Consider the following 14,808-nt stretch of genomic DNA (forward strand, 5'->3'; position numbering starts at 1 on the left):
CTCCATTTTGATTCTGCCATTTGACAAATCTTAACTTGATAAACTAGCTATTGAATGTTTTTCTTATAAATTGCAATTTTCTAAGTAAATGATTCAAAAATCAATCGGAAATACTATTTATTACAAACGTAGGGCCCTAATGAATCGGTCAATTGGTCCAAAGTGAAAATGTGTGACGTGTGTGGGGAATTCTTACATCTTCTGGTGTCCTGTATGTCATAAAGCAATTTTTTCTCCAAATATTTTCCAACAATTTTTCTCTTTGTTTTGTGGACGGAACAGTAATTTTATTAAAATCGGTTTCGTGTACAATTTTTGTTTCAATTTTTGCCATCGACCACACGGAAAAATCGCTTTGTTGTCATGTCAAACAAATTTTATTTTCTTCCGTCCATTTTCCACAAAGAGAATTTTGAACACGAAATTTTTTTTTCCCGATACGGGGAATGTGAAATGTGAAACTATTTGTTTACGACCAAATTGTTAACTGAAATTGAACGTATCTGTGTTTCAGACGAATTGCGATTGATTGGAAATGATTCGAAACACCCTACTTTGCAAAAACATGAAGTCGAAATTGCGCTGGGATACATCCAGACATGGCCACAACGGTAAACTTGTGTTCCTAAAATTAATTCAATTCGTAAAGCCATTTCACACGAAACTATCGTTCACTTTTCTATGTTCACAGACAATGTATGTGCTGCTATCGGGACATTAAAAATTTCGAACGATTCAATCTGATAGTTCAGGGGATGATATATCTGGCTGTGTTACAACTAAAAAATATTCAAACTTTGGTTGCTGCATTGAAACCACCAAATCCAACAAGCAATAACAACAACAATGACAGTAACAGTGCGAACGACACCACTGATACCGTTGAAAAGAAGGAAGAAGACTCAAAGAACGATTCACAGTGGACGCTTAAAGAAGTGGAACAGCTGCTAATTCTCATCTCGAAAGCTTTTTTACTGAACTTTCCATTGTACATTGCCTACAAGCATGGCGTACATTCACGATTGGATGATATATCTGCCCAGGAAGCTCAGGTAAACGGAACACTAAAATTATTGCTTAAACTGGCCGCATAACGTAACCCTTCTGACCGTCCCTTTTGCAGAGTCTCAGCATGTTTTGTGATTTGCATGACAGTGAAATTCCCGCATTTCTTTTGCGAAATGTTACGCTATTTTGTAACACCGGTGGACTGAGTGCCATGATGGCCTGCTTTGAACTGCCCAATTTGCCGGTATCAACAGCACACGCAATTACCGCTGCCGTTTCAAATTTGAAACTTTGGCTGAACTATCGTAGTGTCGTGCAAATGTTTGTGCCGCTTCGCGTCAAGGTGTTACAGTACATGTGTAAACTGGCCGATCAAGATCTGAGATCACCAGCCACACGATCGATGGCCGATTTTATGTGGGCAGCGATAAAAGATCCGCTGGATACTCAAATTGCATTCGACACCGAAGGATTGGCTTTGGCATTTAAGTACTTTACATCGACCACGTTAACAATGAGATTGGCGGGTAAGTGAACCGGTTTTATCGATCGATCGTGTCTGACTCATGATCTCCCAAAACAAAATTCGTCTTTCAGGCATGGCTCAAATAAACGCTCACATCAATCTGTTCAACGAAATATGTACATCGGAAACTGTAGCTGAAGTAGAAATTGTTGGTCAAAAGTTGGCCGACTGGTTGACCGAATACCAAATCATATCACATCTATTCGGACCGAATCTACACGCTGAAGTGATCAAACAATCGCACATTGTACTGAACTTTTTGGCTGTTGAAAATCAAATTAACGAAGAACACATCAATCTAATCTGGCAAGCTGCTCAGTTGAAACATTGCTCGAAACCAATCTACGATATTCTGCCGTCATTGGTGAAGAATCTGGTGCCACAGCCGGCACTTCATTTGTATTCGTTGTTGTGCCGATTGGATCCGAAAGAGCACACGGAACAAAGTATTTACATAACATCGGCATTAACCAAACTGATTTGGTCACGAGACGGCTCAAGGCAACCGATTGAATTGCCCGGCGTTTTAGCGCATGTTCCATCCAGTTCGGAAAATAGTGTCAGCATGGATGGCAGCAATAGTGAAGAGGAGCATCCGGATGAGGACAGTTCAGATGGCCAGAAAAGTATTGTCATTGAATTTGGATCTGATTCTGGTCCTACTCCGTGCAAACAGCCGAGACATAAGCCGTGCTGCGACGAAACCACCGACGGTATGTTCTAAATTCGATCGACTCTAATTTCTCAATTGCAATGAATTTTCTCTCTTCCGAGTTTAGACAGCAGCAAGATCGAAGAGATTGACATTGACTGTACAAAACTGAAAGCGGATGTCGGGTATGTAACATGGTTCGTCTTTTATGCCGAACGATTAATCAATTTCTCGCAATTTCAGTCGAACAAATCGACGATTGGTCCCGGTCATGAATGCAAGCAGTAGTGACGACTGCTTAGATGACGTTGGCAATTATGCGTTGCGAAAGAAAATACGAAAGCGACGGAAAGTGCGAGTGATTACCAAAAAGCAACTTCAAAATATGGAACCCATATCGGATGGCGAATCTCAGAGTGAAGGTGTCATTGGGATAAATGAGAGTGACTGCAGTGATACACACATTCAATCTTCTATGCTTGGACATCCGCATGGACACACTGACGGCCCGTTTCTGAGTGCCATTTCGGATTTATTGAGTGGTGCGGAAAATGATGGATATTCGTCGCCGCTGAGCAATAAATCGGAAAAGAATATGGCCGACTTTGAGGACGAAGATGAGGACGATGAAGTGTGCGATGAAGAGATGGAACATTTAGCCGCACAGTTTGCGTCTCGAGACATTATTCGAGAACATTTTCAGACTGTTGCAAAGTCAACTAGAAATGCGTCGTGCAAAGTGATGGATAAAGCGATCAAAGATCAGAAACAGCAGCTAACTTATCGCGTCGCTGAGGTATGCCAACCGGGCAACACATTGTTGTGGGACCTGCTGATGGACGATAAAATTGTGAGTGTTTGAATTCTGTTTTTGTTTTGAGTTCAATCTTAACATCGAAACCGATTCCAGGGCCAGTTGGGTGAATCGCTAGCACTTGAAGCGGAAAAAGCATTGGGAACATTGCTGTGCTTCAACACGGAAAAAATGATTCGTACAAAATTCATAGAAGGTTGCCTTCAAAATCTCGCTTCTAATCGCAGTGTTATCGTTAGTCTACGTTTATTGCCAAAACTATTCGCATCGTTCCAACAATTCCGAGCCATTGACACACATCAAGTGACCATGTGGGCCGAAGAGGTTCACAACATGATGACCCATTTTTTTAACAATTTAAAATTTTACGCCAATTCAACGAAAAATCAAAATCAGGGTCAAGTTTTAAATCAAAGCGGTGGCTTGATGTATTCACATTTGACGCAGGTGCAAGTTCGACTACAGTTTCTGTCGTCGGTATTCAGCACCATGGGATCACCAGACTCGTTTCGATTGAGTTTGGAGCAAGTGGACGCATTGTGGGAATGGTTGGCTAACGATTCAGAATGTTCGGATTGTTTGTTCGCATGGCTGCAAGGGCAAGCCAAGGGCGCGGATCAACATGCTTTGGGTATTGATACGTTACAGCATTTGTATTTGAAAAAGCTTCCGGAATTGAAACCAGAAGGAATTTCGATGGTAATTTCCGACACGAAACAGTGATGCCAGTGATCGTTCTCTATATCGATCGTTTTGCTAAATTACAGGTTGCTCTGGGCCTATTTCAACAATTATGCAGCTTAGCTCGACTGGCAGCCGCTCATTATGACACCGATTCTTCAATGGACATTGTCGGCATGAGTCATTTGTGGAAAATCGCTCTGAGAGCTTCAAACACAGACGTTTCGTTGGCTGCTATTCAATACATCAATTCATATTACATGGGACAGCAGCTAAAATTGGAGAAAGAATTTGTCGCCCATTGTATGAATCATTTGAAACAAGCCTCCGAAGACCTGAACAGGTATGATGAACGTGCTGAACGGCCTTTAAGTTTTCGATCATAATCGTTTCACCTAAATTTACAGCACCGAATACCAGGAAAATGCATTGATGTGCGTTCAACGTGCACTAATGCTCCTGAATACGCATTTAGACACATTCCGTCGTCGGTATGCATATCATCTTCGTCGCTGGGCACTCGAAGGAAAAAGTTTTGGTTCGCATAGCGCCCTTCGTAACGATGGCCTTGGACCGCAGATTCGCGTCGTACTCCAGCCGAATGGATTGTCTGAGAAATCGGTGTTACACTTGCACACATCTGACTTGGTGGCTGATTTGAAGGCCGAAATTGGTAAATGGTGGGAAACATTACAAGGTGGTGCTAAATCGTCGGGCGCAACAGCCCCGGTACTGGGACTACTATTGAGCGAAGGACCATTGCGGATCATAACGCAAGGACAGGAAATCACATCGGAGTACGATGAACGAAGTCTGTCTGACGTTGGATTCAAAGACAATCAAATGGTATATGTGTCGCTCGGAAGCCGAGGTGGTAGACGTCGTGATCCAGCCGATCATCCATCGCTGCAACCTCCGCCACCCAAAGAGTGTCTTCCAACAGTTCTGTTGCTGCAGCCCAAGTACTTCGAGGAATTGTTTCAGCTGATGCAGACTCTTGGCGATATGAAGTTGCCGAGTAAACGGGGATGCGTTCAGCCGCATACAAAAGCACAATTGCTCTCGCGACGTGTTTGGGATATTTTGGCTATGCTGCCGACGAACCCGGACGTATTGAATAAATTCAAAAACGTCACCAAAGTTTTTCAGACGAGCGGCAGTGATACTACGTCGGAAAAAGTCAACCCGGATTCCGAATATCAACAACAGATTCAGGAACTGCTACATCCAAACAATTTACAAAAATTTATGTACTCACTGCATATCGTTGAAAGTTTGTCCAAGACAAAGCCATCCGGGTGTTGCGGCAACGAGAGCAATTTGAAAGCGATTCAACCGAAATCGAAATCGAACCACAAGCAGCAACATAAACAGAAGACACCAAAAGTGGATAAAACCGAAGAGTCTAGTGTTGATACAATCAAAGATGTGACGAAAGTCAGCGGTGACGAGGAAAATACTGTAAAGGAGACGACAGACGGTGATAAAATTAACACAACTGAATCCAAAGCAATCAAAATTCAGGATGGAGACGGTAATATCAAAAATCAAGTACCGGAACCAGCGGTTCGTTGGACGGATGCTTTCATCAAGTGTGGTGGTCTACGTCATTTGTTTGATATTTTTATGTCGGGTATGCTACAATCCGAAAAAGGTGTCGACGACTGTAACGAATGGCGGAATGATTGTTTGGCGAGTCTGTTACGGATTTTATGCCTATTAGGCGTTGAAGAAATGAAACCAGACGATTCGTTGCCCGTTCTCAACGAAAATATGATGAAAATGATGATACCAGAGGCAACATTAAAACGCTTATCGTCCATCCTAAACGACGCTGGTCTTCCGACAAATCCTCACCATTTCAAAACCGGATTTTGGGGGCGATCTCAAGTAATTCATTTCACTATGAATTTGCTGGTGTGCTTGGTGCACTCATCGGCACCAGCTCGAGAATATCTTTGGTCAGATCCGGATCTATGTGGTTGGTTGCAGCGATTCATTTTAGATGACCCCGAACCGGCTGTAAGACGAGAAGCCTGTGCAGGGTTGTATCGAATATGTTTGGGCAACAACATAAAGTACGACTGCTTGATGGAACCGTTAGTGACAAAACTCATTGGTTTTTTGCCTATTGCCGAAAAGATGGTTTTGCAGCATTCGAATCCGAATTACTCAAACGACGACGGCAAAGAACCGTATGGCCCTGCATGTAGAGATTACTTTTGGTTATTATGCCGACTGGTTGAGAAAAAAGAGAGCGACTCCAAAGAATCACAGTCAACATTCTTTGACATCGAGGCATTGTGCCGACAGGTAGCTGATTGCATTTTGAAGCGAGACTTTCTGGAAACAAGATACGGCAACCAGGACGATGGATTGGTCGGACTGTTAAATTTGATTACAAATTTGATGAAACGAAATCCACAATTCAAATTCAGCCACGAAGCAGAACAGTTTATTAGCGAAATTTTCGATTGTTTATTCGATTTGCCATCACCGCAAAATCGTCAAAAGCCGAAATGCAAATCTCAATCGGCCAGACTGGCCGCGTATGATCTGCTCGTCGAATTATGCAGAAAATGTCCGAAAAACTTTACGATTCTGCATGGAAAGCTAATGGATCAGCACCGACCCGGTCCACATTCGACATATCCATGGGACTATTGGCCCAGGGATGACGGTAGATCGGAATGCGGATACGTTGGTTTAACTAATCTTGGTGCTACGTGCTATATGGCCTCGTGTATCCAGCATTTGTTTATGATGCCTCAGGCAAGAGAAGCCATTTTGAAAATTGGTCCACTAGCTGCCCAGAAGCACGAATCAACATTGCTCGAACTGCAGAGAATGTTCGCCTATTTAATGGTGAGTAACTCTTCTAATCTAAGTTTTTGGACGCTTCTTAAACTTGTCCTTTTTTGCACTAGGAATCGGAGCGAAAATCATACAATCCACGATCGTTCTGTCGAGTCTATCAGATGGATCATCAGCCGTTAAATACTGGCGAACAGAAAGACATGGCCGAATTTTTCATTGATCTTGTGTCTAAATTGGAGGAAATGACACCCGACCTAAAGACTTTAATCAAGCGTCTGTTCTGTGGCACTCAATCGAATAACGTCGTCTCTCTGGACTGCGGTCATGTTAGTCGAACTCTGGAAGAATTTTACACCGTTCGTTGCCAGGTGGCGGATATGCGAAACTTGCATGAATCGCTGGACGAAGTAACCGTCAAAGATACCCTTGAGGGTGACAACATGTATACGTGTTCTCAGTGTGGCCGAAAAGTGAGGGCAGAGAAAAGGGCCTGTTTCAAAAAGCTGCCACAAATTCTCTGTTTCAACACCATGCGCTATACATTCAACATGTTGACAATGTTAAAGGAAAAGGTGAACACTCACTTCTCATTTCCGATGCGATTGGACATGTCTGGTTACATGGAGAAAACGCTGATGCCACAACAGTATCAAGAGGGGAAACGGAAAACGGATGAGTCGACCGTTGCAGTAGACGAGATCAAAGTTGACGGCACGGGAAACGAGTCTGAAGAGCAATCGAAATCTGAGACGGCAGACAAGGTCAAAACCGGCGACGAGACAACGAAAGATGATGGTGCAACGCAAAAGGAACCGGAAAAGGAAGATAGCAACGAGTTCGAAGATCACCATGAGTGAGTGTGGAAACAAGATCGCGGATTAAAACCGAATTGTTAAACGAAAATGTAATTTCAGATATGATTTGGTCGGAGTGACGGTACATACAGGCACAGCGGATGGTGGACATTACTACAGTTTCATTAAAGAGAGAAATTCGTTGAACGGTCAACAGGATCGATGGTTTTTGTTTAATGATGCTGAAGTGAAAATATTCGATCCATCGCAGATAGCCGCCGAGTGTTTTGGTGGTGAAATGATTGTAAGAGTTACGACCTACTTCGACTTAGCAAAGAATCCGACATTGTAACGATGGAATTTTTCTTATTTTCCCCTTCAGAGCAAAACCTACGATCCGGCAACCGAAAAGTATTTGGACTTTAGTTTCGAGAAAACGAATTCGGCGTACATGCTGTTTTATGAGCGACGTTCGAGTAAAGATGACGAGCCAACGAATAGTGATGGTTGTGAGCCTAGCGAACAATCACTGCCAATTGCAAGCTGTTCATCGAATCAATCTACCGAAATTGAACTGCAAAGTAAAAGTATTCCGATACCAATTGATTCGACAACATCCGATCAAGTAGCAATCGAAGAGACTGAATCAAATATTGAATTAACGAACAGTAATTTAGCACACAACAAATGTGATATAGATAGTAAGGGTAAAGTTAATGCAACAGCCAACCAATCGAAACGCATAGCTAATGGAAACGAGTCATCATCAATTACAAAACGTACCAGTTTGTTGTGTAAAGATCTTGAAGAGTGGATCTGGCAAGACAATCGTCATTTCCTGCAAGATCGGAATATATTCGAGCACACGTATTTCAAGTAATTTACACAAAGCTCGTAGTGCCTCGAACGGTTCCGTTCTAATCATTTCCTTTGTGCTTTTAGCTTTATGTCGCAAATCTGCGGCCACATACCTCAGAAACTTCAAACTGATGTCACATGCATAGCTGCTCAATTATCTGTTTCGTTTTTCATTGAGACGTTTATTCACGCCAAAGAGAAGGTAAGAATCGGATCTCGGCAATCAATCAATGTGTCCCATCAGCAACAATTCTTTTCCCCCATTTAGCCGACCATGGTGCTATGGGTTGAACTATTAACAAAACAATTTAACGCCAGTCAGGAAGCATGCGAATGGTTCTTGACTCACATGTCAACGGAACCATGGTGGCCGGTTCAGGTGCTAATTCAATGTCCGAATCAAATGGTTCGGCAAATGTTCCAAAGGCTTGTCATTCACGTCATTCAGCAATTGCGTCCGACCCATTTCGGTCTGTATTTGAAAACTGAATGCGACGACGATGATAAAGAGACGATCGGCAATGCGTCTTGTGTGACAAGATTCATCAAATCGTTAATCATATTGATGGAACATGGTGCTAAGCCTCATTTACGGCATTTGAGTGAATTTTTCGAATTGTTGTACAATTTCTCGAGAATGGGCGAAGAAGAGGGCATGTTTCTGCTGAAGATTAATGTCATTCGTAGCGTTGCTGATTTCTATCTGGGCCACAAGACGCAGGATTGTGTAAGTTTTGATATGCTCGCAGTCTTTTATGAGAACCATCCAAATTAATTTCTTTTGCCACTCTGCATTTTCAGTTGGAATCTACGTCTGACAATGACGACAATTCATCCGACGAGGCATTGTCAATTGACTCTAAGGCACGTCCTGCATCACTGGACAAAATGATTGCACTGGTCGCTTCTTTGGTGGAACGATCCAGAGGTGCTGATTTGCGTCTTAATTTAGCCACTAGAGACTACAATGCAATCGCTGGTGGAAAAGTAAGTCTTTGCTGATCAAGAGTTTCCTTGAACATTTACCACATTTCAATCTTATCATTTTGCAGGGCTTTCCGTTCCTTTATCAGCAAATCAAAGACAATATAAATCCACACCAAACCAGACACTTAATTCACGCATTGTGCCGGTGGGACGAACGACTAGCAAACCAGATCATTTCTATGTTGTTCACTACCGTAACCAAGCACACGGAATTGTGTGGACCATTTTTCAAATTGCTCACACTGCTCACCGAATCATCGAGCGGTCCATCTGGTCTACCATGCTTTTCACAATTGGTTTTGCAACGAGTTTGGGATGCGGCCGAATATTGTCCGCAGTCAGCATTAGATTGGTTAGCTGTCCAGGCGCCGAGGAATAAAATTGCTCATGCTTGGATTTTGCAGTCGGCTGAAAATTGGGTCGAACAGTTTCTGTTGGCGCATAATAACTCTCGCGTTCGTAACGGTGAGTTGAAATTACAAAATTTGATCATTGAAGATCTACTTAATCACAGACGAATTTCTAATTGAAATCAAATTCGACTCACAGCTGCTGCTTACCTACTTATATCGTTGGTTCCATCTCAATCGTTTCGCGCGAATTACCGTACTAGTTCACTAAAAATTCCCATACAAACGTCGCAACGAGAACTGAGTGGGGACGCTTTAATAATATTGCATACCATCCTAAGTCTGCTGCTTCGGCTATTACGACAAGCAAGAGCATACACAGACATTTCAGTACATGGAACCGGCAAACTTACTGCCTATTTCAGTTTGATGACGTACTGTATGATAACAAAGACTGAAAAATTGATGGTAAGTCATTGAAGTTCAGGACGACGACAATATGCAAATGTGAAACATGTTTCCGTTTTCTGTTTACAGTTGGGACCGTTCCTACGATCACTGTGGGAATTGTTTCATCCTCGTTTGTCAGAGCCAAGTGTTCCGGCTCATCACAACAAACAGGCTTTGCTGGCATTCTGGTACCATGCTACGAACGACTGTCCAGAAAATGCACAAATTATGACAAATTGTCCGGAAATAACCAGAAACATTGCATTTAATTACATTTTGTAAGTGCCCCATCAATTCGATTATCCGTTATTTATTGATCTAACGTTGGTCTCGATTAAATTTCACTTTAGAGCTGATCACGACGACACCGAAATCGTGGCATACAATAGAGCTATGTTGCCGGCTTATTATGGCTTGTTAAGACTTTGCTGTATGCAAAGTCGCACATTAACACGACAATTGGCTGCTCATCAAAATCTTCAATGGGCGTTCAAGAACATCACGAGCCATCCCACACAATATTCAATGGCAGTCGATGAACTGTTTCGCCTGATGACGCTGTTTGCTGCCCGTCATCCCGATGCTACCGAAGCAGAACAACGTGATATTTCGTCATTCCGTCGAACCACACTCACTGCCTATCTGTCCGGATTGGATGCACGAGTTTCGTGGGGAACGGTCATAGCCGCACTGCGTATACTAGTCGATAACGATGAGGATCGTTTATTTGTGGTGTTTAATGGTGGTATTGCTATGTGTTTCGAGGCATTGCACACATTACATTCCATGTATCATGAGGCCACTGCTTGTCATGTGTCGGGAGATTTACAGGAATTATTAACTGAATTGGTTTTACTAGTTAGTGCGTTACGAATAAATTCGCGTGAACAGAAGAAACGACCACCAAGTGGAGCACTCAAAGGTTTACCGGAAGCCGTACGTCGATTGGCCACGCTTTTAAACACATTCAATCCACCTGAGATGAGAAACTTGTCGCTGGAAGTTCTCAAAGAACTGGTTCGTAATTCCAATCTGGAGGTGACCAACATCTTAGCTCCATTGTTTACCAATTGTCATGTGCAAGCGCAATCATCGCCGAATTCCGTTGGATTTGGTCCGTACTTTCCCAGACGAGGAACGAAAATACCGTGGCCCTCAGTATCCAAAAATAATCCCAGACCACCGCGACCAATGGTACAGATGAGCATACCGCAAAGTCAGATTTTACAAAAGGGCGTGGACAAGGACTTTGACGCCGGACTCGATGCATTCTATCGACCGTATCATGATTTCTTGGACGTAATGTTTCGGATGGCCGTCAACACAAATCAGCTGAACGATTCGCTGGTCAGTTTAAGTTGCTTGGCCGGAATCGAAGGAGCACCGTTGCACTTCAACCTGTTTCCCAAATTTTGGGTTGGCATTTACAATAACAAAAATACCAACAAGTAAGTGTTGAAGAAGTGACTGACTCACTTCTGACTGAACTCAATTCAACTGACACGTTAACTTCATTTAGGTACGCTGAGCTTCTGATCAACAATCCATATTTGATTGACTATGTTGACGTCATTGTCAAAGACGAGCGAATATCGCTGAATGACCCAATTATCACAAATTTCATGGAAATTTATTTCCCCAAGGTAAAACCGGTTGAATTTCTCGCTTTCATCACAGCCGAACTAAAAATCCTTGTTTTTCTTCTTTGCAGGCAACGTCTAAAGTTCAAACACCAAGACTGTTGGACTCAATTTGTCAAGTAGTAACGTCGAAAGAAAACTACGAAGACTTGTGCGGCGACTTGCTGACCATCCGTGTAATTGTGCAGGCCTTTGGAATACCGACAACAATCAGAAGCCAGTTGCTCAGTTGCCTGAACACAATAAAGACGCGCTTCAAAGAGGAATTCGAAGACGGTAAGCGGAAAAATCTTCTATCTTGAGTTCATAATTCTTGTTTCCTTTGCGACAATGAAAGTTGTCCCTCGAACGCCCAAAAAATAATAAATTTTTAATTTTAATCTCCCAGACGAATCACCACCGAAAAAGCGAAAGCTCAACTCTCCTGTACAGCCAGTATCATCAGCCTCATCATCGGCATCGTCATCGGCTTCGTCTTCGACATCGTCTTCATCATCATCACCATCATCATCAACGGCGCCCGCGATCACATCGAAGACTGATGATGTTGCATCCAGCAGTTTAGCATCATCCGAACAGCCAGAGCAATCAACATCTGTGAAAAAGACGTCATCAGATGCAAGTGTCAAGAAAAATGAAGCAGACAATAAAGACAGTGATCCAACGATGCCGTCTGAAGTAGCAACGACGGCGGCGACAACAACAACAACAACGTCATCATCGTCATCAATATCTGGCACAAAGCCGCCGTTAATTGACGAAGTGAAAGAGAAATCCGTTGAACGGAACATTTTGAAGAAGATTGAATTCACGCTGATGACGATACTGAAACAGTTCGACGACGACAGCAGTAATAGCCTCGAAGCTGTCGTGGTCCATCAGAAGGTACATCAGAAAGACCATGAAACTCCACCGAAAAAGTCGACGACGACGACGACAAATGTAACAACAACAACAACAACGACAACAACAGCCACATCACCAACATCAGACGCGAACAAATCATCAATGGCAATTGAATGAGTGAAATTGTTAAATGTATTTCGGTAATCAATTCTTTTCTTTTCTTTTTTCTAATTTGTTTTCTTCTTCTCTCTTTTTTTTATATATTTTTGATAATTTTGAGAAAATGGCATTCATTGATTCAAATACATGAGAGGTCTTTAAAAGGGGAAACTAATCCCGAAAATTGAACCCAAAATTGATAGTCAAACGTAAAATCTATAAAATGTTGGAACATACCAGTTCTAAGGCAACGAAACCGGCTTTAGAGTTCGTAACAAAAATTCATTTTTAAATCGATTTGTAATCAACAACAAGAGACACGGTCATCCACAGATATGAAATTTGTAAGATCGAAACATAAGATGATCAAATTACTTTGATATGTCGAGCGGTTGTATCCTACCCTGTAGCGAGACTCTTATAAAATCCAGACATAGCTTCCTCCAACCTTTATCAGAAATAGTTGTTTGTTTACCAAGAAACAAAATAGGAAATTTCAACAATAGCAAAGTCTACTCGAGATGGGATTTCCTTTTGATCCCAAGGTGAGCAAAACGTTTTTCATGTGTGCATTCTGCGAAAATTCGTCTTTGCCCACGATAAACAGATTTTAACAAATCAACAAAAAATGACAGCGGGATGAAAACAACTGGTCCCCTGAACAGTCACTGACAAAAAGAGAATGTTCGCACTTATGCGTATTTTCCTTGTGGACATGATAGTCTCCAATGACGAAAAAATCTCTTTGCCTTTTGAACAATTGAAGATTCTCATTTCCACTGGGGAAAGTCTTCGTTAAATAGTAAGTTTGGACGATGAATGACCCCTGATTCTGACCTTTTTACTCCTTTTCATTTTCATGAACAGTGTCAATATTGAAACTTAGGTATGTTAGTAGATCCCATTAATAAAATGCGACAAGAGGCATCAAAATTATGGTTAAATTTTGGAAAATCCGAAACGAAACATGCCTCAGCTCTCTCATTAGAAACGTTGTTTTCACTGTGAATATTGTAAATTCAGATATTTTCCAATAGAAAACAAAAAGGAAAAAATAATAAAATTGTCCGCAATGTTTGTCGAATTTAATTTAAATTGAATTGTAATGAGAACGGAAAAAACAAAAATAAAACAAAAAACAAACGAACAGAAAACTATTATATAATAGGTGAGTTGTAAAAGGTTTTGGTCACACCGAATAACACACATATATACAACCACACACAGCCACACTGATTAGTTGAACTGTCTTTTCCAATTTTTCGGTTTTAATTTTTTTTTAATTTTTCGTATGCCAACTTTGTGAATTTATGATTTTCCTTAATCGTTACTACTGTTAACTTATTTATTTGAGAACCATCAAAATGTGAAATTAAGTTTAGAATTTGATTTTTTTATACATAAAAAGCCTAATGAATAATTAAATAATTTAAAAATATAAAATTTTGATCGGAGAGGTTTTTTTTAAATAAATCTTTCGAAAAGGGGCCATAGACAGGAGACGCGCGAGCAATTTTGCGTTGATGGGATCGACAATTATTTTGCGTTTTCAATAGACCGTGTAAAGTATAAATAACTTATTTTTAATTGATGTATATTATTATTCTGTAGAACAAAAGTGTAAACAGAATATCTGAAAAACGTCTGCTTGATTTTATATCTCACTTTAAAAGCTGTAATTGCAATGAAGCTAAAATCTAAATCTCGATCCATTCTAATTCAATCTAATTGGATTCTTACTAAGATTCTAATAAGTGGGATGGCATCGGGGTGGCAAGAATATTTGGCAATAATTTCTGTAAAAAAAATTAAATATTTTTTTCAATGGTTTTCATGGTAAATCTTCTTTTAATTGAAATCTGAAACTTATTTCTCATAATCGCACATTGTAATCGGATATTCTACAAAACTCCCACGCTAGAACAATCCTCCTATTTAGGAGGTATTTTGACCTAGGTCTTAGGACATTTTTAGTAGCTTTCATTCGCTGGGAAGAATACATTTTTTAACAACTTTATGTTTTCTGATACAAATAGCTCAATGTGGAAGAATACAATTTTTGTGATAAATTCGTCATTGTACGAATACTGATAAGCCCCTATTGTATAAAACTCATATTTATTCTTTTTTGGATATTGCTGGAAGTCTCTATTTCTCGTAACATCCTTTGATTTAATACATGCAAAGTATTGGCTTGTTCGCTCCACTATGTGGCCGATTTTACAG

General features: G+C 41.1%; 1 protein-coding gene across 2 annotated transcripts; it reads left to right on the forward strand.

Moving 5' to 3' along the window:
• On the forward strand, positions 1-13,696 carry LOC119070084 (ubiquitin carboxyl-terminal hydrolase puf). 2 transcript variants are annotated; one of them, XM_037174397.1, is made up of 23 exons: positions 1-211; positions 515-611; positions 692-1,052; positions 1,124-1,535; positions 1,606-2,247; positions 2,314-2,371; positions 2,430-3,036; positions 3,097-3,699; positions 3,768-4,024; positions 4,089-6,546; positions 6,609-7,351; positions 7,413-7,602; positions 7,675-8,168; positions 8,235-8,352; positions 8,419-8,877; positions 8,952-9,137; positions 9,203-9,602; positions 9,687-9,955; positions 10,025-10,215; positions 10,288-11,385; positions 11,457-11,580; positions 11,649-11,853; positions 11,966-13,696. In XM_037174397.1, the coding sequence occupies exons 1-23, from the start codon at positions 169-171 to the stop codon at positions 12,598-12,600; spliced, it is 10,650 nt and encodes a 3,549-aa protein (XP_037030292.1). In that variant the 5' UTR covers positions 1-168; the 3' UTR covers positions 12,601-13,696. The 2 variants fall into 2 exon arrangements, with proteins under 2 accessions (XP_037030292.1, XP_037030293.1); XM_037174398.1 differs by having other exon boundaries at positions 7,413-7,596.
• Positions 13,697-14,808: the final 1,112 nt, after the last annotated feature.

This window comes from Bradysia coprophila, assembly GCF_014529535.1.
Source record: "Bradysia coprophila strain Holo2 chromosome X unlocalized genomic scaffold, BU_Bcop_v1 contig_45, whole genome shotgun sequence".
NCBI lineage: Eukaryota > Metazoa > Arthropoda > Insecta > Diptera > Sciaridae > Bradysia > Bradysia coprophila.